General features: G+C 37.9%; 1 protein-coding gene and 1 long non-coding RNA gene across 3 annotated transcripts in view; one reads left to right on the top strand and one right to left on the bottom strand.

The window, feature by feature from the left end:
* LOC145989199 (glutathione hydrolase 1 proenzyme-like) overlaps positions 1-24,271 on the top strand; it is a 39,665-nt gene extending 15,394 nt beyond the window's left edge. The window contains exons 7-12 of the mRNA XM_083124501.1: positions 6,992-7,192; positions 9,493-9,715; positions 10,882-11,069; positions 14,593-15,007; positions 20,725-20,838; positions 24,075-24,271. Coding sequence (XP_082980627.1) covers positions 6,992-7,192; positions 9,493-9,715; positions 10,882-11,069; positions 14,593-15,007; positions 20,725-20,838; positions 24,075-24,248 — 1,315 coding nt within the window. The 3' untranslated portion in view covers positions 24,249-24,271. The remainder of the gene's footprint in view (positions 1-6,991; positions 7,193-9,492; positions 9,716-10,881; positions 11,070-14,592; positions 15,008-20,724; positions 20,839-24,074) is intronic.
* LOC145989200 (uncharacterized) overlaps positions 10,341-26,776 on the bottom strand; it is a 383,184-nt gene continuing 366,748 nt past the window's right edge. For both annotated transcript variants that reach the window (XR_014441812.1, XR_014441813.1), the window contains one exon: positions 10,341-11,287. This is a non-coding gene — a long non-coding RNA (uncharacterized LOC145989200). The remainder of the gene's footprint in view (positions 11,288-26,776) is intronic.

Raw genomic sequence — 26,776 nt, 5'->3', positions numbered from 1 at the left:
TTTTTCTTTGTGACGTTTCAGGAGAACACACGCTCCTTTCATCAGACATTTATTTTCATTTTGACTAAAGATACAGTTATAACAATGGTTAGTAATTTTTAAACAAAAAGAATCTGTTATATAATGGATGTTGTCAATGTTACATTGTTGTAATATAGCAACTTAACTGTGAAAAAAGCAGTCTATTTTATTTTTATTTTAGAATTTTTTTTTTAAATTATGAATCCCAAATATCATCAGGTAATTCAAATTCATCATTGTTTTCACAAAGTCTCTTGATGTTTTCTGTTACATTAAATTTTAAAGATGGTGGCTTACTCCATTTGTGAAAAAGAAAACTCCACACTGGATCTATGTTACCATTTTCATTATTTAATTTATTCCAGTGTTCTTCTGCAATGAACGAGGCTTCCCAGACATTCAACTCTGTGTTTCCCGTTAATCTTTTTAAAACCCTTCTCTTTTTAATCAAATGCTTCTCTTCGATGATATGAGTTGACAAACCTGTTCTTGGGTTTAGATTTATAATGTCCAAATCATGTTCGTGCCATCTTATTGCCATTTTCCTTGCTGTTTGTCCCACATAATCTTTTGAACATGAACAACTTATATTATATATTCCTGTGGTTTCCACATCTGGTAGCGAGTTTCTCATTTTGAATTCATTAAATGTACATTCCAAACTTCTTGGTGCTTTAAAAACAATTTTGAAATTAAAACTTTTAAAAATTTTTGCAATTTTATGTGAGAATCCCTTGTGGAATGGAATGCACACAAATTTCTTTTCAACAGATTTTTCATCTTTGTCTGTATTTCTCTTTTCCTTTAGTTTTCTTGCAACTGTTTTCTTATGCTTGTAATAACCGTAAACTACAGGAAAATAATACTTTTAACCATTGTCTTTAGTTTCTATATACCTGCGTTTCAGAGACTCATTCTATTCTCATTCCACTGATATTTGTCTGGAGCTAGTCATCAGTCAATAAACAACTTCCTACATCATGTGCTGGCAACATTGTTTTTAAACATCTCATAAAACAAACAAGCATGATAAAAGATGCTTTAAAAGTCTGTCCAAGCTTTCCACCCCAGAGTCATCATCATGGCTGGTCAAGAGACAGAGAGTGCTTAGAGTAATTAACCCCAAACTTTTCAGACATGGTGGATCCTGTGCCACTGCAAAGATAATCCTCCCTGGTGTTATACACTTGAAAGTAGGTCTTAACTGACCAATAGATAAGGTGGAGCCTCTGCCACCAATAAATAATCCTCCTATATCAGGGTGTCATGAAAGTCAAGAAAAAGTAAAGAAATCAACAAGAAGTCAATAAAAAGTAGGGATGAGACAGATTAATCGGTACTCTATCGGTATCGGCCGATATAGGCATATCGGTGTATCGGTAAAATTACTGATTATTTTACCGATCCGATATATTGATAAATATCTTATAATTTAGTGCAAAATTCTGCCATTTTGTTGTAATTTTTATGGATAATCTCCATGCCCTTCTTTCTAAAAAAGTAAATGTCTAAATATTCAACTTCTTTTGCACTGTGGTCACCTCGAAACACACAGTTATTAAGTAGATCAATTAACATTTCAGGTTCTTCAAGGACCATTTCTAATTTTATATCGGATCGGTAGAATATCGGTTATCGGTATCGGTAAATTTCATATCGGCCCATCCCTAATAAAAGTCAAGAAATTATACTTGTGGTCAAGAATTTTTGCTATCGTGATGATTGATTGATTTTGTTTAGTTTACTTCACTTTTCTGCTCCGTTTGGCTAAGATAAGATGGATAAAGAAACAATCACAAATATGTAAGGACAACAACACTAGCCCCACATAAGATTATGATGATTGTGAGTCCAGATGCCAGAACCTCGCTAGCCTGCCAAATGCATTCCAAGATGCATTAATAGATAAAGCAAGTCTAATTCTCTTGTTAAAAATAGCTTCACTTTTCATTTTAACTGACCTTTTGGTAGGGGTTTTTCATTAAATAAATATTTATTTTCTTAATTGCTAATTTCCAACTTTACCTAAGCAGGGATCGTATAAATAAAGATTAAGAAAAAAAAATCAAGAATTTTGGATTGGTTATTTTGGTAGACACCCTTGTTACATGACACTGTAACAATGCATATTGACTTGGGAAAGGTGATGACTACTTAGACTGATTGATGGCTGCTTGGAGACAAACACACCAGCCTGAGGACGGAGATAGAACAAGTCTTTGAAACGTAGGTATATAGAAACTAAAAACAGTGGTTAAAAGTCCAACAACTGAGCATTCATTTCCATACTTTTCAGCGTATTTAGACTGCAAAAGTGTCACCAAAACTTTCTGATACCTAATATCCAGGTGCGGAGCGTCCATGTAAGCCGTGTAAGCCAGGCTTACACTTTATTAGTTCTAGTAAAATGTATGTAATTATATGGCAAAATTCCTAAAAACATCAAAGTTCAACTCAGCCCGATACCAGTCTTCGAGATCCTGTTTGTTAGATTGCAACACTTCAGCACCAGGGCGCATATGGGAACTCCCGCCTTCTGCTTGCGGAAGGTTGTAAGCCGTCTGAACGTTGGCTTACAAATTTCTGACCGCGAAGGAGCAGTGCGTACCGTATCTGGATGGAGAAGAGCAAGGAATATAGGGAGAAGAGCGGGCCAAACACTAGGTTTGTAAACCTACGGCCACAGGCTTACAGCAGCGTAGCAAACCTCATGTTTAGAAAAAGTGTTGTTCATGGACGTTCGCAGCAGGCCCGTAGCCAGGAATTCTTTGTAGAGGGGGCGAAGTCAATCCTAGAGCGGGCAAATTTTTAATTTATTGTGTCGCATTGGCAGATATAACAGGGTACACAGAGGCACTTGCTCCCTCCCCCAAAAGAGATAAGTAACAGAAAAGGGATGATGTCTTGAAACTGCAACGAACAAAAGAACTTCGAGCAACATCAAATAGCAATATTTCGATAATGACCTTTCCAGATTGCCAAAGAATATGAAGTTTAACATAAATACCTAGGTAGGCTAATATGGACTGTATCTACTTGATATTTACAGGTCGATAATGTTAATAGATGATTAATATGCACCAACAACTTTGGGCCTCTCTGCAGAACTGATTAAGGGAGCCCTTTATAAATCATGCTTCATAATGATTCCCTCTAGTTTCCAGTATGCAAGATTTTTATTCACAAAGGAATCTAACGAGAATCCAACAACACCATTGTGTTGTGTTATGCAAGAAAAATAGAATTAATTAAATAATAATGGTTACATATTACCTACACTTTGATGAATTGTGTAAAAATTTGTAGCTAATACATTTTTTTGTACTTGTTAAAACATTAAAACATGGGTCCCTTAGTCCATTACGGACTCTATTTCTTTCAAAGGGTAGACTCTTGCATCACTACAGACAACGTTTGCTTACTGGTTACGTTAACCATTTTGCAAAATATTGTGTGAATTGTATTATATTATAGTTGAAATACATTTTTTGACACCTGAGAAACAAATAGGAATCCCCTGATTGATCAATGACTTTTTGGATTACAGTGTCATCATTAATATGTCATATTAAGTTTCATAGAAAGAAATTGTTTTAATAGGGTGCAATAATTTCACGGGGCACCATGGCATTATCTTTAACATTTTTTTCCCATATATATCGTTCGGCTCCCAGGGCTAACTCCCCTGTGGCCTTATTGCTATGGCTCTGAACTTGGACTATAAGAAGAGCAGATAATGCGAGCGAAGCGAGCAAGAACATTTTATGATATGTTTTTTTTATTTATAAAATTTGAAATCGAGGGAGGGGGCAATTGTCCCTCTTAGATTCTCCTAGTCTTGTTTTTCTACTTAAATGTTTGCTTCCCCTAGAATGGACTTCTGTACAAGGTCAGGGGGAGGGGACAATGCCCTCTGCCCCCTGTAGTTGCGGCACTGTTTATGAGTGTCTCTTCATCAATTTCACGTCATCCTTCTTCATTGTTGCGATTAGCTAGAAGTGGCAGAGAAGCAACGCAAAGTAAAAAAAAAAATCAAATATCCACTCCCTCTCTCTACCACACTATTACCAAAAGATAGACTTGGGATACAAAAATTTAAGCAATTCAAAGTTCATAGCAACACATCCAAGAAAAACATCCAAAGACATTAAATTGTGAAATCATTTCCCGAAGTCTAATCTGGAAGGGAATTTTTCCCCCCAATCCTGATACGACATTATACGGAATCCCATATACCCTAATAAATCACAAAATCAATAAGTGTCTTTGTAATGTTGCTGATGTAACACATGATATAATTGTAAAGATTAGTGAAAATTCCAGGTAGGAACGTGTTCTGTAATTTTCACAGGGGGGCAGAGCAGGCACTCAGGGGGGGAAGTTGCCCCCTGCCCCCCTCTAGCTACGGGCCTGGTTCGCAGTATTTCTTTCCACCAGGAAGGATTAAGCAAAGTATTTTTTTTTTCAGGGGTTGGGGTAAACTTCTCAAAATATACTAATTCAATTTGAAGTTAACATTTTTCTGCAACGCCCTTACAATAATTAACAATTTGATGCGACTGAAATGAACTTCGAAATTATGCTACATACTACTAAATTGTTCCGTGATTTTCATATTATTAATATTAATTTATAACAAAAACATAAATATAAATTCGAATGGTTCAACCAACGGCATGGGTTCGACGTTATACGTGAAAAGTTTGAGAAAATTCAACCACAACGAAAAGTGGCCCTCTTGTTTTATTTATATCTCCAACTTACAAACGACTTTTTAAACTTGTGCGAGATTTAGCACCATTATGCTTGGGTTGGCTTCACTGAATACGCTCCAGCGAGACACAGGTCCTGCAAGAGGAGGAGGGGCTCCAACGTTGTCGGGTATGAATGGTTGACTGCAAACGAAATTTGAGCCGGTGGTGCTTCAAGGAGGTTTTTTTTCCAGGAACAGGGAATTCTGAACAAAAATCTATCAGGAAGGGGGAAAAGGAGAAACCTAAAAATGAGCGGGATACGGGAAAACTAGATACACATTGATGTGTTAAATTCTTGTTTCTGTTTTTAGCTTGTAGGAGAGGATAAACATCAGAAATATTAAGATCTCTGTTTTCCGTTTATGTATGAACTCAGCTGGTAATAATTGAGCTAAAAAATGCAAAAATAAATAAATAAATGTTAATGAAAGCCAAAGATTGAACCAATTTTACAAATCAAATGTAAACCAAATAATATTAATTACGTAGTCCGTGATTCAAACACTCTTCGAACAGCATTCGGAAAGCCTGTTTATGATCTTTTAGGTGTTAGATTTGCTTTTACAGTATCCTAAGAAAGCACTTACATGTCCTTTGATAGAAATTTCTGGATATGTCCCTACAATTAGTGAGCATTTCTTTTATAATTAATATTGTATTTTGCTTTGAGCAGTGACCAATTTTGGATCTGGTTTATTTTTGTTTCCCCGTTCTTATTGTCGAGGTATTGCTTTTGCGAATTCCATCTATTGAAAGCGGACTGTCGGCCCTGTGCTGTGGTGTGATAGTGAAGTGCATTATGGAATAAAATGAGTGTGATTGTGCGGTGGGGTGGAGAACTTGTTGAAGACGCCGTTATCCAGCAAGGATTTTGCTGCCAAGAAGAAACTTGTGGATGTAGGTAGGCCCACTCCTTCCTTCTCTAGCAGACATAATAACAAAAACGAAAAATAAAGTGCGCCGATTTTGTGATTCAGGGTACGAAGCTGATACTTGGTTATGCGGTTGTAAAAAGTATTCAGCACTTTTCTGTTTCCTTCTGTTTTCGTTTCTTTATTATTATTATTATTATTATTATTATTCATTTTATCTAACTTTGCATATTTTTTATCGTTACGTTAGTCATTGTGATAGGAATAAGACTGACTTAATTATCAGTTGAAATGTAGGAGATACACAGCCTAGCAAAGAAAACACCAATCCCAGGGATTTATCCAGAATTTTTAATTTGGTGAAAAATTCCAGGGAAGTGTTCTGAAAAAATGGGTGGGGGGGGGGGGGTCGATGTGTGTGGATAAATCACTAACCATGTCAGCCCAAAAATAAACACAACGGGAAATAACCTTCATCATGATGGGCTTACACTGTTGGAGGGGTCACGCTCCGCCACTGCTAATATCAATCTACGATGCACATTCCATAGTTTTGCAAGGTAAATGTCCAAATTATCAGTTTCCTGTTCATACCAGAAACCATAAATTGAGAAAGTATATGAACCATTCAAGTTCTTCAAGGAATATTTTCAATATTGTACTGGATCAGTGAAATGTCTGTTATCGCCAGGATTTTGATAACCTAAAAATCTTTGAAAAATAACCCAAAAATTTGTACAAAACTCAATCTGATTACTGAAAATAGTATATATATATATTTTCCAAGACAAACAATTTAACAATTACTTCTTCACCTTGGTGTGTTGTACGGACTGTGAATAAGAAACTCGACAATGTTGCATTTCGCGATTCTCAGACAGGCTTTGTTGCCCTGGTAGTTAAACACATAGTAGGTACTGCAAGATAACATTCAGACAAAACAGAAATTGTTGAACTTCTTATGTTTCAGCATGCAATGACACAATTTTTTTAAAAAAATGACCGAAAAAAAATGGTAAAAAATGACCAAAAAATAACCAGAAAATTTACATTTCTTCAACCTGAGGAGGGTGTTCAGGATTTCTGTACTAGTTAGCAATGTCTATGTTGCACCAGTTAAAAGATGAAATGTCATCAAAATCCGGGTCCTTGTTATCAGTATTGCTACTTTATCGGTACTGGTAAAGTTTCATATCAGTCCATCCCTCCTAAACATGGAAGGGTGACACAATTATTCAACATTATAATTGTATGTATATTGTAATAATGTAGGTATGATCATATTTACAACTTCCGACTGCTTGCAAAGTAAATACATACAACAATTTTTGTAAATATTTTCAGGACGTTGTTCATTAATAACAAAACTGGGACAGTGTTTAGAAGAGGAGATACAATTCATATGGAAACACTGGCAAAAACTTTGGAGATATTAGCCACAGATGGTGCTGCTGCTTTTTATGAAGGTGTGATTGGAGATAAGATCGTTTCAGACATCAAAACAATGGGTGGTGTTATGGAGAAGGAAGATCTTGTGGAATACAGGTGATAATAGATATTAAGTGTAGAACGATCAAACACGGGGGAGCATTGTCCAATAATTTTACTAGTCAGAACCTTTTGTTTAATTTTTCTTTTGAACAATTCAGTTACCTCTTATTCGATAAATTTCTAAATATGGAATATATTTTTAAGACCAAACCTGCCAAATGATTTAAGATTTGCAAAAAAAGGATCTCATTTATCAGATTGATCAAAAATGTTATATCAAGCCACTTTTCACTGTACTGGAATAACAAATTTCAGATCTGTTTATAATTCTTCTTGGAGCTGTCAGAAGAATCATCTTGTGAATTCCTTTTATTATTGTCCAATTATTGGAAGTGTTTAACTTTGTAAAGATTAATGAGTTACAGTTACTGTAAGTTACTTTTACATTAACTTTATTCTAGATATGCATGAACTGAAAGCAAGCATTTCTTTTTTTACTTATAGCCATCTAAAGTTATAATTAATTGTCTTTGAATTACAATAAATGCCATTTAAATATGAAAATATAATTATAGGATAATTAAAGGTATTCCTCTTTGGTCTGCTGTGGAACGTTGGCTGGTTCGAATATGAATCATGGCAGTGGTGACGTTCATCTGAACATGTTTTCTTCAGCAGTCCAATAAGGATCACCATCCACAGTGTCACAGAATGATGAGGTGGATCAGGCAACAAAAGCCAATGGCATCGTGCAGAACGAGAAGACTCCAGATTGGAGAAGGTGTTTTACAGGGCATCTTGATGCTTCTTGCTGCATGTTGTGAATGGAACCTGTTTAGATGAATGCCTCCGCAGCTGTGATTTGTGCTGAAGCAGTCAACGGTTCAGACTGATTGCAAGTCCTGGAGCTGCCTAAGCATGGAAGATTTCTGTGCATGAGTGCCTGCATTCAGACAGGGTTGCTAACTAACATAGATAGATACACTATATGTCACCTTATACTTGAAAAAATTATGTCAACGCAAAATATTTGCTCCTAACAGATGTACAGTCACGGACACTGCTGGTTTGTAATGATTCCATTGAATGTCAATGTATTCACTACAACCCAGAAGTGTCCGTGACTGTACATATGGCATCAAGAATATCTTGATTTATTTCTCTAGTGGCTAAACTTCTTTCTTTTGCTTTTTAAAAAGATTTCAGTGTGTTGCATGTACATTTTTCTCAAAAGCTAAGAATACTTAATGTCAGTTACAAAGGATGATTGACAGCAATGTTACAGTAAGGTATTCGAAAAAGTAACAAGCTTCGACACTACCGTTACGGGCTAAGGTTCTGTCCCAGGAAGCTACTCTGCTTCCAGGTGTACTATTATTTGTCATACAATAAGGACATTTAACTGTTTATGCAAGTGCCACATATGTTCTCTGTAGCGCATGTGTTCTCAGTTTAGCTTTACATGCACAAGTTGGAACAGTGAAGGAAAGTATGTTTCATTCTGGCAAATAAATCCTCCAATTCTGAATTGATGCAAAGTAACAAAGTGCTGTTGCAATTACTGGAGTAATTTCAGTAACACATTACTAATGCATGTTCCAAAAATTCTAAACATTACTAAGTAACATGTTTCTTTCTATAATTACCCCCCAACTCTACAATGTTACAATTTCAAGTACAAGACAGTAAAACTTTGAAAGCAGTCTCAGTAGACATTAAATTTTTAAATAACTCTTGTAATATTAGCCAATCAAAGAAATTTAGCTACGAAAGAAACAAAGTTCTTATTAATATTAATAATATTATTTTTAATAAGAGCAAATGAAAGAAGCTGTATTATCCTCATATTATTTATCTGGATAACTGCCATCAATAGGGCTGAATCTATATCAATATATTGTATTTAGTCACAGATACCATCCGAAACTTTATGGAATCTGGTATGTGGCAGGATTTGTAAAAATGACACAGAACCCTTTAGTGAGTGTAATTATTTTGCACCAGTATTGTGTGAAACAGCCTAGATTTTTTGATTAAATGGCAGTTATTTTAATATTTCCATGTAATTCTTGAAAGCTCTATTAAATTGATGCACATATTTGCAATGGAATACTTACATTATTAATCAATATTTTGAACAACTTTTGATTGTTGCAATTTTCAAGCATTGGTACCAGTGAGAATTGTGAAGAGGATCAGTTCAAAGTTGTATCAGCTCAACCATAGTTAACGAACAATATTGTGTTTCACTTAGGTACACTTTTGTAAGTGTCTATCATAAGGTAGAAGTCTTTAAAAGATTGGTTTTGGTACCACATTAGTTTATCTCTAGTTTTAAATTTATTTATTTTCAGCTCCTCTGTACAGAATGCATTGGAATTCATGATGATACGAGATGGTCATCGAATGTTCACTGCTGGTTTGCCAGGTGCTGGTGTTGTGTTGGGTGTCATATTGCAGATCCTACAAGGTTTCTTGAAGGACGAAAGCAACATAGTTAATGCTCATCGGATGGTTGAAAGCTTCAAATTAGCTTTCGGCTTGTGCAAACATGTAGGGACGATGGACACTGACATGGTAAGAATTAGGTATAGACTAAAGAAGTAATGTATTTTATTTGAAGGGTTCGGGTGTAAAACATGATAAGTGACATTTTGGTTATTTTTGAGTTACAAAGTAAAATGTGCCATCCTTCTATTTTTGACTGAAATTGCATGTCATACAATTTGCACTGGACCCAGTGAAGCCTTCTGAAATTGGTAAACACAGCACGAAAGCAATTCATCTACAGTATAGCTTCTAATAAGCTTTTTGTTAATGAACTCAGAAATTACCAAAATGTCACTTACCATGTTTTACACGCGAGCCCTTCATTTAACCAACAGAATGCAGCAGAGGAAACATATGTTCTGACAATAATAGTTGATTCTTTAATTCCAAATAAATTAATTACACCAAACGAAAGATTTGCAATGCAGTTCACAATAAGAAGTCAAAAATTCAGTTTTTAAATTACATGTGAAAAATAATGTCCATTGAGTGACGTCCTTTTTTTTTCTGTGCACACTCCTGTAGCCTCTCCTCTTCTTTACTGCTTTTCGTAATATTTCTTCCTGCCCAATACATATTTCGTGGCGAATGGAATTTTCCAGCTCCTCGGTGTTGTTGCTTTGTTTTTGTAAACCTTGCTTTAATACTTTAATATAATCGTACACTAAAATAGTTACAAAAACTGACAGGCCAGGGGAGGAAGGTGGGCAAGAAATATCACAGAAATGGATTCACTAGTTGAAATAATATTCATTGACAAATACCCAATGCTCGCCAAGTCCGCGGTGGCTACTAACATTGCATTGTCCAAGCTGCCTATTGGCAAGGGAATCTTACCCACCCTCATCTGTGTTGAGTACTGGCCATTCCAAAATCTTATGTATCTTCTGCCATACTCTGTATTCATATTAAAAAAATTGTAATAATATAAGAAAATTTAGGCTGAATGAAGGTGTTGTTGATTCATGGATATTAAAAATGACAGTTATTGCTCTTGTCGAAGATTGCAAAAATGGAAGTTTATTTTATGACTTGAAATTATGAATAAGTAATAGAATTCATTTTTGCACTCACTTTCTTTGTTTTTTTAGGCACATATTCATTTTTAATTGATTATTTTGGTTATGCCTGCACTTCGTTGGTATTGAGCAAGTTTTTGTAAAAAAACATATATTTTTTGTTTGTTTTTTTAGCTAGTGGAGATTTTGACTTCAAACTATATAGGAACTTTTCTGAGACAAAAAATTGATGACTGGAAATCGCTTCCTGTACCACATTATCATGAGGATGAGTCAAGTGTACAAGATGGAGGAAGCTTGCACATCTCCATATTAGCACCGAATGGTGATGCAGTGGCTGTTACGAGTACACTTAACAAGAAGTAAGTTCATTGTATTTCTTCTCTGTCTCTCTCTGTCTCGCTTTCTTTGTGAGTGACTGTTACGGAGACAGCATAGGCGAAATCACAGTATTTGTTCAATATGTCCTCCATTGAGTTTGACACCACAAGTCTGCATCATTTTACAAATGTCTTCATCAGTGTGTAGTCGTTCTGTTGGGCAAATCCACTACAGAACCTTCATGAATTTCTCCAGCAACCTGGAAAATGAAAGTCAAACAAAAATTATATATTTCACACGTATAATTTCATTTCAGCCACAATAATATATGTTAATTATTGCATGAACATGAAAAATTCAAATTGAAGCAATGTTTTCTGAGGGGACAACACTCTTATGGGGAAATTATGCCTTGGTTGCCGCCCCTTAGAAAAAAAATACCTTGCTTGCCTCTCCCTGGAAAAATCCTGCGGATGTCTATGGCAATCTTCCCATGGTAGTGTGAGATAATAAAGGTGTTCATTGGGGATATTGTCGATTGAACTCCCTTGTAACATCTCCATGTGAGCAACCTTCAAGTCTGCACCACAGTATGATTTACACATGTTCCTCCAGTGACAGTATCATTCACCGCAAGGAAAGAACAAAACACTGCCAATATTATCATTTAGCCTATGATGCAGGATTTTTCAGAAACCCTGTAGATAGGAACTCATAGAACTTGTTACTTGTGGGAAGTGCAAGTGGCTATTCTTTCTTTGCTGATGACCATCGTAAAATTAACACCAATTTTTATTAAATTATAATAAATCTTATATGTTTAAATATGAAAATATCGAGATAAGAAAATTGAAAGTAAGCCTCATATATGTGAAAGAATTATGTGACTCGAAACATAATAGCTGGCCCCCATGACAGAGTGGTTAGCGCATCGTGCTATGATGTCAGGGATCCCGGGTTCGAATCCTGGCCTGGGCATGGATGCTTGTGAGTGTCCATTCATCAATTTCATCATATCATCACTCATCCTCATCTTTGCAAATTAGCCAAAAGTGGCCCAAGAAGCGAAGTAAAATAAAGCAATTCAATCAATCAATCAGTCGAAACATAATAAATTTGTAATAAATGCATAGATTTGAAAATTGAAATTTTGTTTTCAATACTTTTAAAACTGTATAATTGAGAAGCTTTGGAGTTAAACTTGTATGTTCAAAATTGATTTAACATTGCATTCAGTTGCACAATCAATAGTGAATGGAGTTCCTTCAGTAGCCAGTGACGATCAGAAATACACGGGAGCATCTGGGTATCCCATAAGCCACAATGTAATGGACAAACTTTCACCTGCATTTTTCTCTGTTTCATACTTTTGTGGGTTATCAAGTTATACTTTTGAGCTCAATTTTGTTCATTTCTGTTGAATGTAGGAGAAAGTAACTGTAAAATGTTATAACTGACCTGGCCTGACTATTGCCAGTACTTTTACCTATTCCCATTGATACCAATTGTAACAATTCAAAAATAGTTCGGAGTACACTATTTATAATTTTTAACTGACAGGGTGTACAAAAAGAATTGAAGTTTTAAATTTGTGTAATTTCTCTTATCTGTGGTATGCAATAATAAACCATTCATGAGTCAGAAGGGTAAATCTACAAGTTTACACAACACCTACTACACCCCCCCCCCCCTCACACACACACACCTAACAGGTATTTGAGTTCTTACCACATTCTGGTCAGCATCTCCAGTGTAATGGATTCAACAGCCTGTACATTTCTGCATTTCAAGTCCCAATGGGGAATCATAACTCTGATAGTCTTTGCGTACACCCTGTATAAGTTTTCCATTGAATCTATACCATATCAACAATATAATAGTTTTCCCTAAAAATATTCATAATTTTACATGAGATAATCATTCACAAAATCAATTTCTCCACACAATGTTGTTGCAAAAATAAAGGGAATTATGCATTGTACATAATTTCCAGGTATTTAGGGCTTCCTGAAAGAGTCACATGGAATTTTTGGGGACTCAGCGAGACATCTTGACTCCAGTGGTGATTGAATATCAACCAATACTTTCCTAAGCCGATAACCTTTGTACATTGGTATCAGGATTGACGCAGCCCTATTAACAGTAAGTATAGATTTTGTTACAAGAAAAAGTAACCAAGTAACCGATAACCATTTCAAGAGTCATAACTTGAGGCACGGCGGTCTAGTCAGTAGGGTGTTTGACTCCTGTGTGGGATACCTACGTTTAATTCCCAGTACATGTGATCTTGGGTGAACATTGTCCCTGCTTAAAGCAGCTCTGCTGTTTCCACCCAGTCTCTAATAATAAATATCAATGGGGAAAAGGTGGCTGGTGCTTTCTGCTTATCAAATCACCTTCACAATGGCTTATATTGTGAATGTCTGGAGCCATACCCATCAACTAGAAACTCTTCTGTGTAGTGTAGACTCCTACGTGAGACCATTTTCACATGTGTCAATAATTACGTATGGAGCAGAGACTTGGACAATGACAGAGAGAGGCGAAAGATGCAGGCAATGAAGATGACATTTTTAAGGAGTATATTGGAGAAGGCTAGAAGGGATAGAATAAGGAATGAGGAGATCCGACAGACTGGGTGTGGTGAAGCTTCAGGACAGGATAGATCAGGCACAGATCAGATGGTTCGGATACTTGAAGAGGATGGAGCAGAAAGACTACCAGTAAGAGCTTACAATGCACAAGGAGTGGGAGAAAGGACAAGGGGGAGACCAAGATGTCGGTGGAAAGAGCAGATAGCGAAGAGTGTTAGGAGAAGAGGACAAGATTGGAACACCGTGGAAAGAGAGGAGTGTTGGAAGACCAGGAACAAATGGAGAGGCTTGACTTCTATGCTGACCGAGCCAGAGACAGGAAACGGCAAAGGATGATGATGATGATGTAATCGTTCGAGTCCCCTACCCTCTAGCATCCTACACTCGAACGTATTGCCATGAGCAAAGTCGTTCCATATTACAGAGCCCAAAACTACTCCATACAATTCCAATTCTAAAGAATAAGTTTGTACATCACTATGTAAGACCCAAATATGATGAGAGTATGTAATTCTGGATTCCGTATGCTGGCTAGTGTTTTCCATGGAAACTATTTGGTGCTTGAGCGAAAACCTCCCATTGCAGCACTCTAGTCGAGTGGTAAAACTATCACTTTAGTCAAGGAGTCTTGGGACAGTGATTCAGGCTGCACTTTAAAATCTTGCCAAAATTTGTTTGAAGTTCACTTTATGTTTAATAGGCTAATCTGAGACTGGACCTACAGTTTAAAATGGAATCTGAATCACTTAGCATTGTGCCTCCACTGGGGACGGAACCTGGGACCCCTTGATTACAATGTGATGACATTATCACTATGCTATTGTGAAACCCTAAAGGGGTTTAGGAGGGTAGTAGAGGGGCAGATTCACACAGACAACTACATCATCTGAGTTCTTTCTTAAAATTTGCGATTGTGTTGTGTTCTACGGTTAAAACTGGCTGTAATCTCAAGTAATCGCTCTCCTTTCAGGTTTGGCTCATTGTGCGTCTCAGAAAGCACTGGAATAATACTGAACAATATAATGCTGCCATTCTACATCCAGTATTGGAGTTCAAACTTCACAGCAACAGATGAAAACAAAGATCCGTTCCTTGACATTCTGGAAGAATATAAACATTACATGAATGCTGATGATGATGCACATAACACATGCACTGATGTAAGCCACAACTGTACAGATGCCAGAGAAAGGTGCAACAAATGTGTATCCAATGACGAGTCAGGAATTAGACATGACAGCGCCAACCGGAGAAACTGGCGGAACGAATCCTTGAAGAAAGTGCTCATCTATCTTTGCCCTGTTATTATTGTTGACAGCAACAATGTGGTCCAGATGGTTGTTGGTGGAGCAGGGGGATCAGTATCGATTACAGCTGTTGCGCAGGTGTGTTATGAAAGTGGAACCTAGATTTTAAGTTCTCAGATTTAGTTTTTTTTTTTCCTTTCTACTCCAAATGAAGCAAAAGGGTTTAAATTTTTCCCAGATTATACATACAACCTTTGTCAGAAAAGTTCCAGGACTGATTTTTTTATTCTTTATCTGTGATCTTCAAATTCAAGAAATGGATGTTATTCAGCTAGCTGATATATGTTCTGAATAGATATGGCATTGGAAGTGTTTCCAGATAAACTCACTAGGTGGCAGGGTTGTGCTTAGCAACCCACTGTTTGGCTTGTTGGTGCATTTAGTTGGAAGTTACATGAGTGATGTGATGGACTTAGATTCCGAGCAGAGCGTTAACATTAAGTTCTGCATTAAGCTAGGGAAGACCCCTAGTGAAACATGCAATATGATACAGTAAGCATATGGTGACGAGGCATTATCGAGAAGCCGTGTCTTTGAATGGCACAAAAGGTTTCGGGAGGGCAGAGATTCAGTGCCAGACGATCGCAGAATAACAAAGACAATGTTGATTGAATTTTTTGATGCTAAAGGCTTGGTGCACCATGAATACCTGCCTGAAGGACAAACGATAAACCAAAACTTTTATATTGACGTCCTGAAACGTTTGCATCAAGCAATTTGGCGGCGCCGTCCTGATTCGTGGGCATCTGGGCAGTGGTTCTTATTGCACGACAATGCAAGGCCCCATACTGCTTTATCAGTACAGGAATATCTGGCCAAGCATCGTATTCCTGCTGTACTACATTCCCCATATCACCCGACCTGTCGCCGTGTGATTTTTATTTTTGTTTTCTTGTGTGAAAACGCCGCTGAAAAGGAAACGTCATGAAGATGTTGCAGCAATCCAAACGGCTGTGACAGATGTGCTGAGAAGCATCCCAGATGAAGCTTTCTATGCTTGCTTCCGTGACCTCCAGAAACGGTGGCAGCAGTGCATAGATAGCCGAGGGGACTATTTTGACAAGACCTACGACCATTTCTAAGTTGAATAAATTATTTTTTACGAGCTCAGTCCTGGAACTTTTCTGACAAAGGTTGTATTTCTGCATTAGGAGCCACAGAAGAATTACTTCAAGCTGTGAAGGGAAAATATGTATCCTCACAGGATTAGACATAGAATCACCACCAAGGTCATAAACAGATCACAGCATACACAGGCAAAAGATCCATGGCAGGACTTCCTTTTTATATTTTTTAACCTGTGATGAATGTAAGTGTGTAATAATAATAATAATAATAGCCCATGAGGGCCAGTGCCTACCTACCAACTGCTGGCCTCACGATCATCCAGTTACGGTGTGGCATGTGGTCAGCACAATGAACCCCCAGTCGTTATAGATTTCCATGACCAGGTTACGATACTCATTCGTAACTCCCCAGTTTTCTCACGATTGTGGGTGGCCGCCAGTCTCATACACAGACCAAAATCTCAGGAGAAAAGTTGTTACCCTTCACCCAGAAGACTCGAACCAGCGCACGTCTCTTAGCCCGAGTCGAAAGCCTGACAGCACAATCACGGTGCATGACAATGTTAGCATGTGGAAGATTGAAATGATGATAGAAGAACAGAACAACTCATACCATACATACATGCCATTTTTTCACTTACTGTATTAAATAAGACAGTAGTGAGGACCTTTATAAGGAATCTTGATGCAAACAATTTAGTATGGTCGAGAAGGGAGGTATGAAGATGGAGATGTCCAGAAAAAAATTGAGAAGGGTTTTGATGTCGGAGAGAATTTTAATTATGTCAGGGATATTTTCTTCCAGATCCTGCACACCCCTAGGTATTGGCAACTAAAATGTATGATGACATTCTCTTCATCACTAGTAGTACAAATGAAATTGGCTTTCACTCAATTTGCATGACAGATAGTGTTAGCGTACTTTCCAAGTTGAATGTAGCAGGTTTAAAGTTTTAAGAAAATATGTCATTACAACATAGTGGCATAGTTGACTTTTATTGGGTTGATGCATAAGTTTGTCGTGTTTGTGTTTGGTATGGCAACACTGTGGTGTTAAGAGTTTGTTTATCATTTAATGTTCGTCATTTTGAAGTGGCACTGTTGTGCTTGTAAATACGCCTTGAATTTTGCAGATTTTAAGGAAGTTAGTGCTATCCTTGGACTGAAGAACATAGAATGCCAAGTGGAAAAAACGAACACTTCTGAGCCAGTGGTGTGTTCTGGGTTCTCACACCATATCATAGTTTTCAAATACAAAAAAATAATTAAAAATTGCTGGTGCGGAGGGGGACTCTCGTTTTTGTTCATTTTTTGGGATTTTGAAGAGATGTGACATTGTGATTAAAATACATATCTCATAAATAAGCTGCTATCCAGGAGCTCGGTTGGGATGTTATTCTATCCCCCTCCTTACTCCCCTGATTTTGCACCCTCAGATTTTCATAGTTTTTCCTCTCTATACAACAACCTTCAAGGAAACTCATTTGATAACAAAAATGCTCTTCCAACTTGACTTGATGACTTCTTTAACTCCAAATCAGTTGATTTCTGCCCCAGTGTTGGCAGACAGTCATAGACATTGAAGGAGAATATTATTGATTAATTTCTCTCATCTGTTCATCTCAAATAGTATCAAATAAAAGCTTTTGCCAAAGTGAAGAAACGCTCTGAACTTACGCATCAAGTCAATACTTAACAATTCTGCTCCATCTGTAGATAATAAAGTGCGAGTTTTGCTGTTTATGTAAATATTGTGACAAAAAGAAATGGAATAAATAGAACAAATTCTTACATGCTTTATTTATAGTAGTATGAGGGTCACTATTTATATTTTGAGCCTTGGCAACACTGATTGAAGTTAGGCGCGATTTGACGTTTGCAGGGAATCGTCTGGCATTATTGACCATAACGTACTTCAAATGTTTTGTCAATAGCTTGATTTGTGTTATTTATGTTGCCTTGGAGATTGCGCGACAACAATAAAATGGAATTAACTCGTGAACATTTTCGTGCGATGATTTTTTACGATTTTCGACGTGGATTATCAAGACAAGAGTGCATCGATCAACTTACTTCCACATTTGGCGATGAAGCCCCATCCTTTGCCACTGTGAAACGCTGGTATAACGAATTTAATCGTGGCCGCCATTCGCTCACCGACGAGATTCGCGAAGGTCGTCCAAAATCAGTTGTTGTTCAAGAAAACATTGATGCGTCAATTGGTGCAAACAAATGCTCAATAAATACAATCGTGGTGCTTCAAAAAACGTATATAAGATTGTAACAAGTGACGAATCATGGATATATGCATATGAGCCGGAACGTAAACAGCAGTCGACTGTATGGGTGTTTCAAGATGAACCCAATCCAACAAAAGTTGTTCGCGCTCGAAGCACATCGAAACAAATGGTCGCCTGTTTTTTCAGGGAAAACTGGTCATGTGGCAACTGCGCCTTTAGAGGAACGTAGAACGGTCAACTCTGAATGGTACACAACAATTTGTTTGCCAGAGGTCTTCGGTCAAATACGGAAAACAAACAAACGCCGTCGGATCATTCTTCATCAAGACAATGCCAGCTGTCACACATCTCGTCTAACAACCGACATTATGAACAGTCAAAAAATCGAATTGATGGGTCATCCGCCGTACAGTCCTGATTTGGCACCCAATGACTTCTTCTTGTTCCCGAATGTCAAGAATAAATTGCGTGGACAACGATTTTCGTCGGCGGAAGATGCCGTTGATGCGTTCAAAAACCATATTATGGAGGTGTCTCAAGAAGATTGGAAAAACTGCTTTGACAAATGGTTCGAACGAATGCAAAAGTGTATTGACCATAAAGGAGAATACTTCGAAAAACAATAAAGCAGTTTTCAATGCCAAATTCCTGTTTTTTCATTGTTAGGCTCAAAATATAAATAGTGACCCTCGTACTACAGTATTGCCCAAATGAATGAACTCATCATTTGGAAAAATGAAACACTGATAAACTCACTTTATGTAGATAAATTTGACAGATTTAATGTTTTGTGATACACATTGCATTATTATACACACTGCAAGTACTGTCAGTACTTCGTATGACCACCTTTGGCTCTTTTCGAGACTATTTTAATCACTGCTTCTGTACAATTCCTTCATCACTCTTATTTCTAAACTTCAAATCACATGTTTTATAAAATTACATGTTGCTCCAGGGATACATATAAATAAACACCCTTTCAACAATCAGAATTAATATTATTTCCTTTGTTATAACCAAACAAATAGCATAAGTAACAGGGCAAACATGTATTGTTCCAGGCATTTTGGCGAATGTGCAAAGGATCGTGTTGCCACATATTCTTGGGAACAGTAACAGAAAGGATTGTGGGAAAGAAGATTATATCGAAGCAGACAAACAGTTTAATCCCATAAAATGTTATAACAATCGTCAAACACAGTGGCGGCAGGCGGCAAGTATGATGGGTAGTGCCAACGTGATCAAGGAATCGAAAAAAAAAAACAAAAAAAAAACCTCCGCAATGCCCCCGCTCCCTCCTTGAGGTTGCCCCACTGGCCAAGATGTTTATCCTCGTTTGGTAACGTGGAAAACAGTGTGGGTTTAAGTAATATCACACTAATACGATTCATCTTCACTCACTAACCTATCTTTATACACTACAGGACACTTCACTAAAAACACAATTCCAAGAGGAAGGGAAAACAAATCTTCTCACCTTCTCCTCCCCCATGCACACGTTTTCCAACTAGATGTTGAAAATATTCTAGACATTTGATGTAAAAAGAAATTGTCGAAATGCCAAAGAAAACTCGCATCACCGTAGGATTTTTTACCTTTATATTTGTAAAAAGTCTGAATGGCCCTCTACGCGCATCTATCTATTATCAAAATGTTCATTTAACTTTGGGAAAATACTAGGTTCGTTTTCTCCAAAAGTTGGCAGAAAAGTAGATAGTATCTTTTTCAAGAATTACTTCCCCAACGGGTCTTACAAATCCGTCATCTCTGAAGATGGCAACTGTGTCAACACTGCGAAAGTTCCATCGCTGTCCCAAAGCAAAAACGGGCACGGGTGGTGTCTTATGGGCTAACACCACCCCCTGCCACCTTCTTCCCGGCTCATGGTGGAAATGTTACTCGCTGAGACTTCTCACGTGTTTCAACTTGGTTAGGCCAGCTCTTGAGTGGCGCGGACCGCTGCCTCGCCGAGGGTACGAAACAGCTGGCGATTCAGTGAATAGAATAGAATGTATTTCCAGTATGAGCCTTACAGCTATACATACCATACAAGTGAAAAATTTTCGTGCACTTTCCCTACACCCTTCTGAGGAGGCTGGGGCTGTTCATATCTAGTCTGTGGTTGTGGCGGTCGTCACGTCAACTTGACCGATTGCAAGATTCGAATCTCCTTGTCTGTAAACTATCAATGTATTAATTAAACAATACTTGGGCTATGTATGCATTTCTTCTGAGGGTAGTGTCATGGCACGGCGGCTCTCCCCCTTGAGCCGCCGCTGGTCAAATAAATTTAGTTAGAACACTTCCAAAACAAGGAAATGTGCTTCTTTTTTACAATGAGTCCAATAATTTGGTTGAACCATTACCCCTCCTCTCTTTGGAAGTCTCTTTGGTTGGGGTTAGAAAGTGGTGCATTAACTACCTAGTTAGGTGCAAGGGGAGAGAGGGAGGTAACTTATAAATAAGAGTAATGTATTTTTTCCAGGTTATAATTAAGTATTTGTGGGAGCTGAAGACATTAAAAGATGCTGTAGATGAAAGGAGATTACATTACCAGCTTGTGCCATCCTACATGAAGTATGAATATGGAATTGTCCGAGTGAGTATTTGATTCTAATTTGACATTAAATGCTTGCCAAATAAATGGGAAGAAAACAGATGTTTGCATGTTCAACTCATGGGCATCGGCAAGGGATGTCGACCCCCCCCCCTGGAAATTTCGATCTACTTTTTTCAATTTATGACAATTTATAAACGAAGCACTTTATTTCACCTCATTTTGAGTCATTGTTTAAAAATGGTCTTGAGATACCGAATTTGGTACGAAAGTTTCATCATTTGCAACACTGAAACTCTGCTAATTTGTAACTTTCACACGTTTTGAAGCTTCTTATAGTACTGCGTTTGCTGCTGCTCCTGCTACTAATGTTCGAAGTAACTATTATATGTAACCTTTGTTGTAACAAGTACTATATTATTCATATAATAAACTTATTGGATGCTAAAATAAACTAAACTAAAACTAGTACTGCTACAACTAGTAGTAGTAGTAATAATAATAATTTAAAATACTGATAATGCAATAATTTTAACAATGAACCCCTCCTTGACAAACTTCTGCATATGTCACTGGTCCGTATCACAATATTTTTGAGGGGAGGGGGTGTCCTCGACGTCTTCGATTTGATCCCCCTAGGAAAATTTCTGGCGACGCCCCTGGTTCAACTCTATATCTAGTTTGTGCCAGTTATGGTAACAGGTATTTATGTCGAATGTTCAGATGGTATATATTAAAACTCATTTACCCGAATTTGATGGGGGAATTGACTGTTTTGGATAATCTGGGATATTTGTACTAAACATGTACTGTATGTACATTGAAAATTCTCAGTGAACATGACACAGTAACATTGTTATTAATATTATATCTACATTGTTATATCACATGGAATGGTTGTGTACACTATTAAATATTACATAGAATTTTCAGCAAAAAAATGCAGACTAGACCAGGACTCGAAGCCAGGTCTCTGGCATACAGTGCCATTCCTAAACCAATGAGCTACCGAGCCAGCCTGGCTTTGCCTGATTTTTCGCTGCTGCTGTTTTACCTGTGAGGAATCGTCTCGGCTAGTGCTTTGAAACACTGTAGACGTCAGCACATCTCCTGTGTGTGCCTAATTTAAAGAACTATTAAATATTGTTTACATATTTTTTAGATTTTTTCTTTGCATATTTTTAAAATTTCCTAAATATTGTTTCAGATAAACTGGATTTTTTGGATAAATGGAATTCGGCTAAGTGAGTTTTTAGTGTATTCTATTTGCAGCAATGATAGTTCAATCAGTAGGGTGTCTGACTGTCATGCGGGAGATTTTGTGTTCAATTCACAGAGTGGGAGATGGTCACAGCAACCCCAAAAATGTCCAAGATCGATAATGTGTAGGTCCAACCTGTACATTGTGCCTTTGTAACAGTGAAATGCACAACTTTACCTTTTTGCGTATACTTGCCAACATGCTGGGACCACATGTAACTGAAACATCACACATGCTGTTAAGCAGTGCCAGGAATTTCCCCAAAATTGGATTTTTAGAAATAAAGGGTCAATTTTTTTACAACCATAGGAGTGATTTTTTTCCAGGAAAACGTGGAAGTACATGGGGGATGGGGAAGATTAGTGTACAATAAGTTTTTGTAACGGTAAAATCTACACCATGCCAGTTTCTGTCTGCAGGCTTTATCCTCACCCGCCTAAGCTAAAGCGGATAACCACTTTCTCAAGAATGCCTTTAAGAATGTTCTTGTTCTGCTACAGCTAAACGGACAAACCATAAGAAATTCCCAACACATCTTTCATCCATGGCAGCTGAGAAAGGACTGGTGTGTGACTACAAGTTACAAATAGCTTCTACTTTAACAGAATAATATATTTTCAATGTGTACTGTGACTGAAATATTCGGAAAGAACCACTGTCACTGTCACACTAGAATTTACAGCATACTCTTGAAAGTTGTTTTAACAGGAGAAAGCCATTTTTAAAACTGATTTTGACACACTTTTCCTTGTTTGGGCAAGTGTTGGCAACAAATGTTGGCCCAACATAAGACCAACTTCAATTCGCCAACCAACGTAAACCCAACCTTTCCCACGCAAAAACTACAATGAAATCCATTGAAGTGTAGACCACCACGTTGGTGTTTGCGCTACCGGCAAGAGAGGCACTGTGCCGATGAAGCACACAACAATTTCCGTAATTATTTTAAAAAGTGATATACTTACCAGGTTTGTAAAAGGAGTACAATTTTGTGAATGGGTTCAGGAGATGGTTACACGTGAACCGGGATTTATGGGTAGCAGTGTTTGGTCGGATGAAGCACAATTCAAACTTAATGCAACCGTCAATAGGCATAATTGTGTGTACTGGGCTGAAGATAATCTCCATATTACTGTTGAAAAGGCTGTGAATTTGCCTGGTGTAAATGTGTGGTGTGGTTTGTCTGCTAGGGAACGCATTGGTCCTTTCCCTTATGAAGGTACTGTAACTGGAGAAAAGTACCTAACAATGCTTGCTGATTCCATTTACCCTGCCATTTGTGCAATGTACGGTAATGACAGGTTTTATTGCCAACAAGATGGCGCCCTGCCGCACTATCATAGAGATGTGCGAGCATACTTGGATCAAAATGTATCGGGCCAGTGGATAGGATGCAGGGGACCAATCGAGTTTCCTGCACGCTCTCCAGACCTTACGCCGCTCGATTCTTTTTATGGGGCTCAGTAAAAGATGAGGTGTACCGTCGTAAACCACGTAACCTGGACACACTTTGGAATGAGATTCAAGCGGTGTATGCAGAAATCCCATTGGACACTTTGGTGCGAAGTACGGAATCAGTCGTGACTCGTACCCAGAAATGTATCGAAGCTGAAGGCCAACATTTACTTTAACCACCATTTGGAACATTCAGTTTGACCAGAAAGTACACTTATTTTTTAAATTGGACTGTGGCCTTTCTTTTTCCAGAAATTTAAACTTGTAGGTTGGAAAATAAATTTTCTATGACAGTTCAAAGTGTGTATACATTTTTTTTACGCACCTGGTAGTTACGTAAACTTGCACGCTTGATTCACGGACAGTACCAACATACGGCCGCAAGCGCCTCACATGCCGATAGCGCAAAAACTGACAGGCGGTCTACACTTCAATGGATCGCTCTGTAGTTGACCCAACAGTTCTGGTTGCTTGGGATGCAATGCTTTTGATCTTGAAACGTGCCAATTCAGGTTTTAGAACTTCTCTCGAACGTATTTGAGCTAATTTCTCCCTGTTGTAGGATATTGTGGATGGACTTCGATCACGTGGACATGTCGTTGAACGATACAGTATTCCTCAGTATGAACGTAAGTATTACGCAGAAGACTCTGCCGTGAATGCCATCACAGCATTCCTGGAATATATCACAGCAAACGGGGATTTTAGAAGAGGTGCAGGAACAGATGGGCTTTGAATTACATCCATGAAATATTACAATGTTCTCTCGGTTTTTGAATGTTTCATAATTTGTACATTGCTCAGTCCTCTTTAACATAAGTATTACTGATTGTGTGATTATGAACTAACTGTTGGAATCATGTAGCATCGACAAATTTCAGGTTAGTATTTTTGCTTCTTGTTTTATTAACAAAATAAAAATTAATCCTTTAAAATCTTTGTCTGTTTTTGACCGTTTGGCGACTCATTTGCATTGTTTATGCCACCATCCTCCAATTACAGCTTTGCTGTGAACACTACGTAGTGGTAAGTTCCCAGGTTCGATGCCCGGTGGAGGTACAAAATGGTCCCAATCACACTTTAAGCTGTAGGTCCGGTCCCGTCCCGATTAGCCTATTTGTACATAAAGTACACTTAAAACGAAAAATTCACACTCAGATTTGAAGACTCAGACGAAAGCCACAAAGCAACTAGTATGATTCTGTCCCGTTAGACAAGCAGGAAATCGGTAGAAATCAGGGTTGTTAACGTATCCAGGAACCTATCCATAAATTATATTGAGTTCCGTAACAGAACCCGAACTTTTTTTTCTCACACACTTTATATTCGGTACAAGTTGCATATGGTTTCAGTTCAAAACCGAACTGGGACCGTGTCTATATTGATCCGGAAAAAAGGTTCCTGGACCGAATTGAAATACTTTACAGATAAAAAGGTTCTTTACGGTCCACAACCCATTTACGATTGCTGATTTTCTCTCCTGGACCGGAATAGAATTTATTTACAATTCCTGCACCTTTAACAACCCTGCCATCATCCTATACGTCATCCTCCTTTTTACACCCCACATGTTCACCAAAATGTTTCACATCAGCTGACCTCCCAACCACTAGAGGAGGTAGGAGTCAGCGTGTCCAAGGGGAGCTGATGTGGGTTATAACTCCGCCTTTGGCCCAGTATTCCTAAAAAAAAGAACGTCACAGGTAATGACAAAAATGAGGGATGCTTACAAAGAAAAAGTATACATAACTTCTCCCTTTCGAAAATCCTGGGCACGCCACTGGGTAGGACTGCTGGCCTAACACTTCCTCCTAAAAAGATCAACCTTCCACCTTGCTTCAGTGTGCGAAATCCGGGGGGGGATTCCATCCCACCAACGATCTTACCCTGAAATCCCCCTCCCACCAAACTCTTCCGGGGGAGAGAGTTTTTGTTCTAACAACGAACATAAACAATTAGTTTGGGATTCGAATATACTTGACTGGAATAATATCGATAACATAACGGACAACAAAGAGCCTCATCTCTTAGGAAACTGAATCCAGCCTGAGCCACCAATCCCCAGAACACAGAAATTAGACCGACTTATGTCTTCTCCGTATATATATATACGTATAAAGTGTGTGTTTATGTGTTTGTATCTGTCTGTCTGTCTGCCTGCTCCTCCCCCCCCCCCCAACCAATCTGCAGTGATTTCGCACCCTGCGCTTGCTCCAAATTGAAAATTCTGAATAAATTACCGTGCATTGTGCAACACTGTCACACAGTTTCTGTACAGTTTACATTAAGATAATCTTACATCATTAGAACCCAGAGCCTTCGCCTGAAGGGGGTTCACGGAGCACACGAACCCCCAACCGAAAACGGAAAATTTTCAATTTGTTTTCTTTTCTGCACAATAAAACACTAACTAACTAACTAACTCCCTAGCCTTCTTAAACCCGAAGGTTCATGGCTGCAGCAACACAGGCCTTCCATCTGTCCCTATCTTGAGCAAGATATATATACTCTTTTCCATCCCTACCGATTTCCCTTAGCTCCATCTCAACGTTGTCCCTCCATCTTCGTCTTGGCCTTCCTACAGGTCTCTTACCACCAGGTTTCCCAACAAGAATCCTGTAAACTCCTCTTTCCTCTCCCATTCGTGCCACATGGCCTGCCCATGTAAGTCTTCTTGATTTAATTATTCTAATAATATCTGGACATGCATACAAATTATGTAGTTCTAAATTATGTAACCTTCTCCACTCACCTGTCTCCTGATCCCTTTTAGGTCCAAAGATTTTCCTAAGGATCTTATTTTCAAATACTCTCAATTTATGTTCCTCTTTCAATGTAAGGGACCAAGTTTCACATCCATATAATACTACAGGCAAAATTACTGTTTTGTATATTTTAACTTTTAGTTTCTTAGATATTAAACGAGAAGACAAAAGTTTATGAAGAGAGAAGTAACATGCATTTCCTGAATTAAGCCTACTTTTTATTTCCCCTTTAATATAATTTTCATTTGTTAATATTTCTCCTAAGTATTTGAATTTGGAAACTGTTTCAAACGAGTTGTTACCAATAATTAGATTTTGATTATTACCTAACACTTGGTTTCGGCCTGTAAGCATATATTTAGTTTTCTCTTTGTTAACTTCCAAACCTATCTCTTTAGCAGTTTTGAAAAATATTTTAGCATTATTCTTTATTGTATTCACATCATCCCCCAGTAAGTCTACATCGTCTGCATATGCTAACAACTGAGTCACACCATTT

Source organism: Lepisma saccharinum, chromosome 6 (genome assembly GCF_977018435.1).
Source record: "Lepisma saccharinum chromosome 6, izLepSacc3.1, whole genome shotgun sequence".
Classification (NCBI taxonomy): Eukaryota; Metazoa; Arthropoda; class Insecta; order Zygentoma; family Lepismatidae; genus Lepisma; species Lepisma saccharinum.
This window is presented reverse-complemented; position numbering and strand designations above follow the sequence as displayed.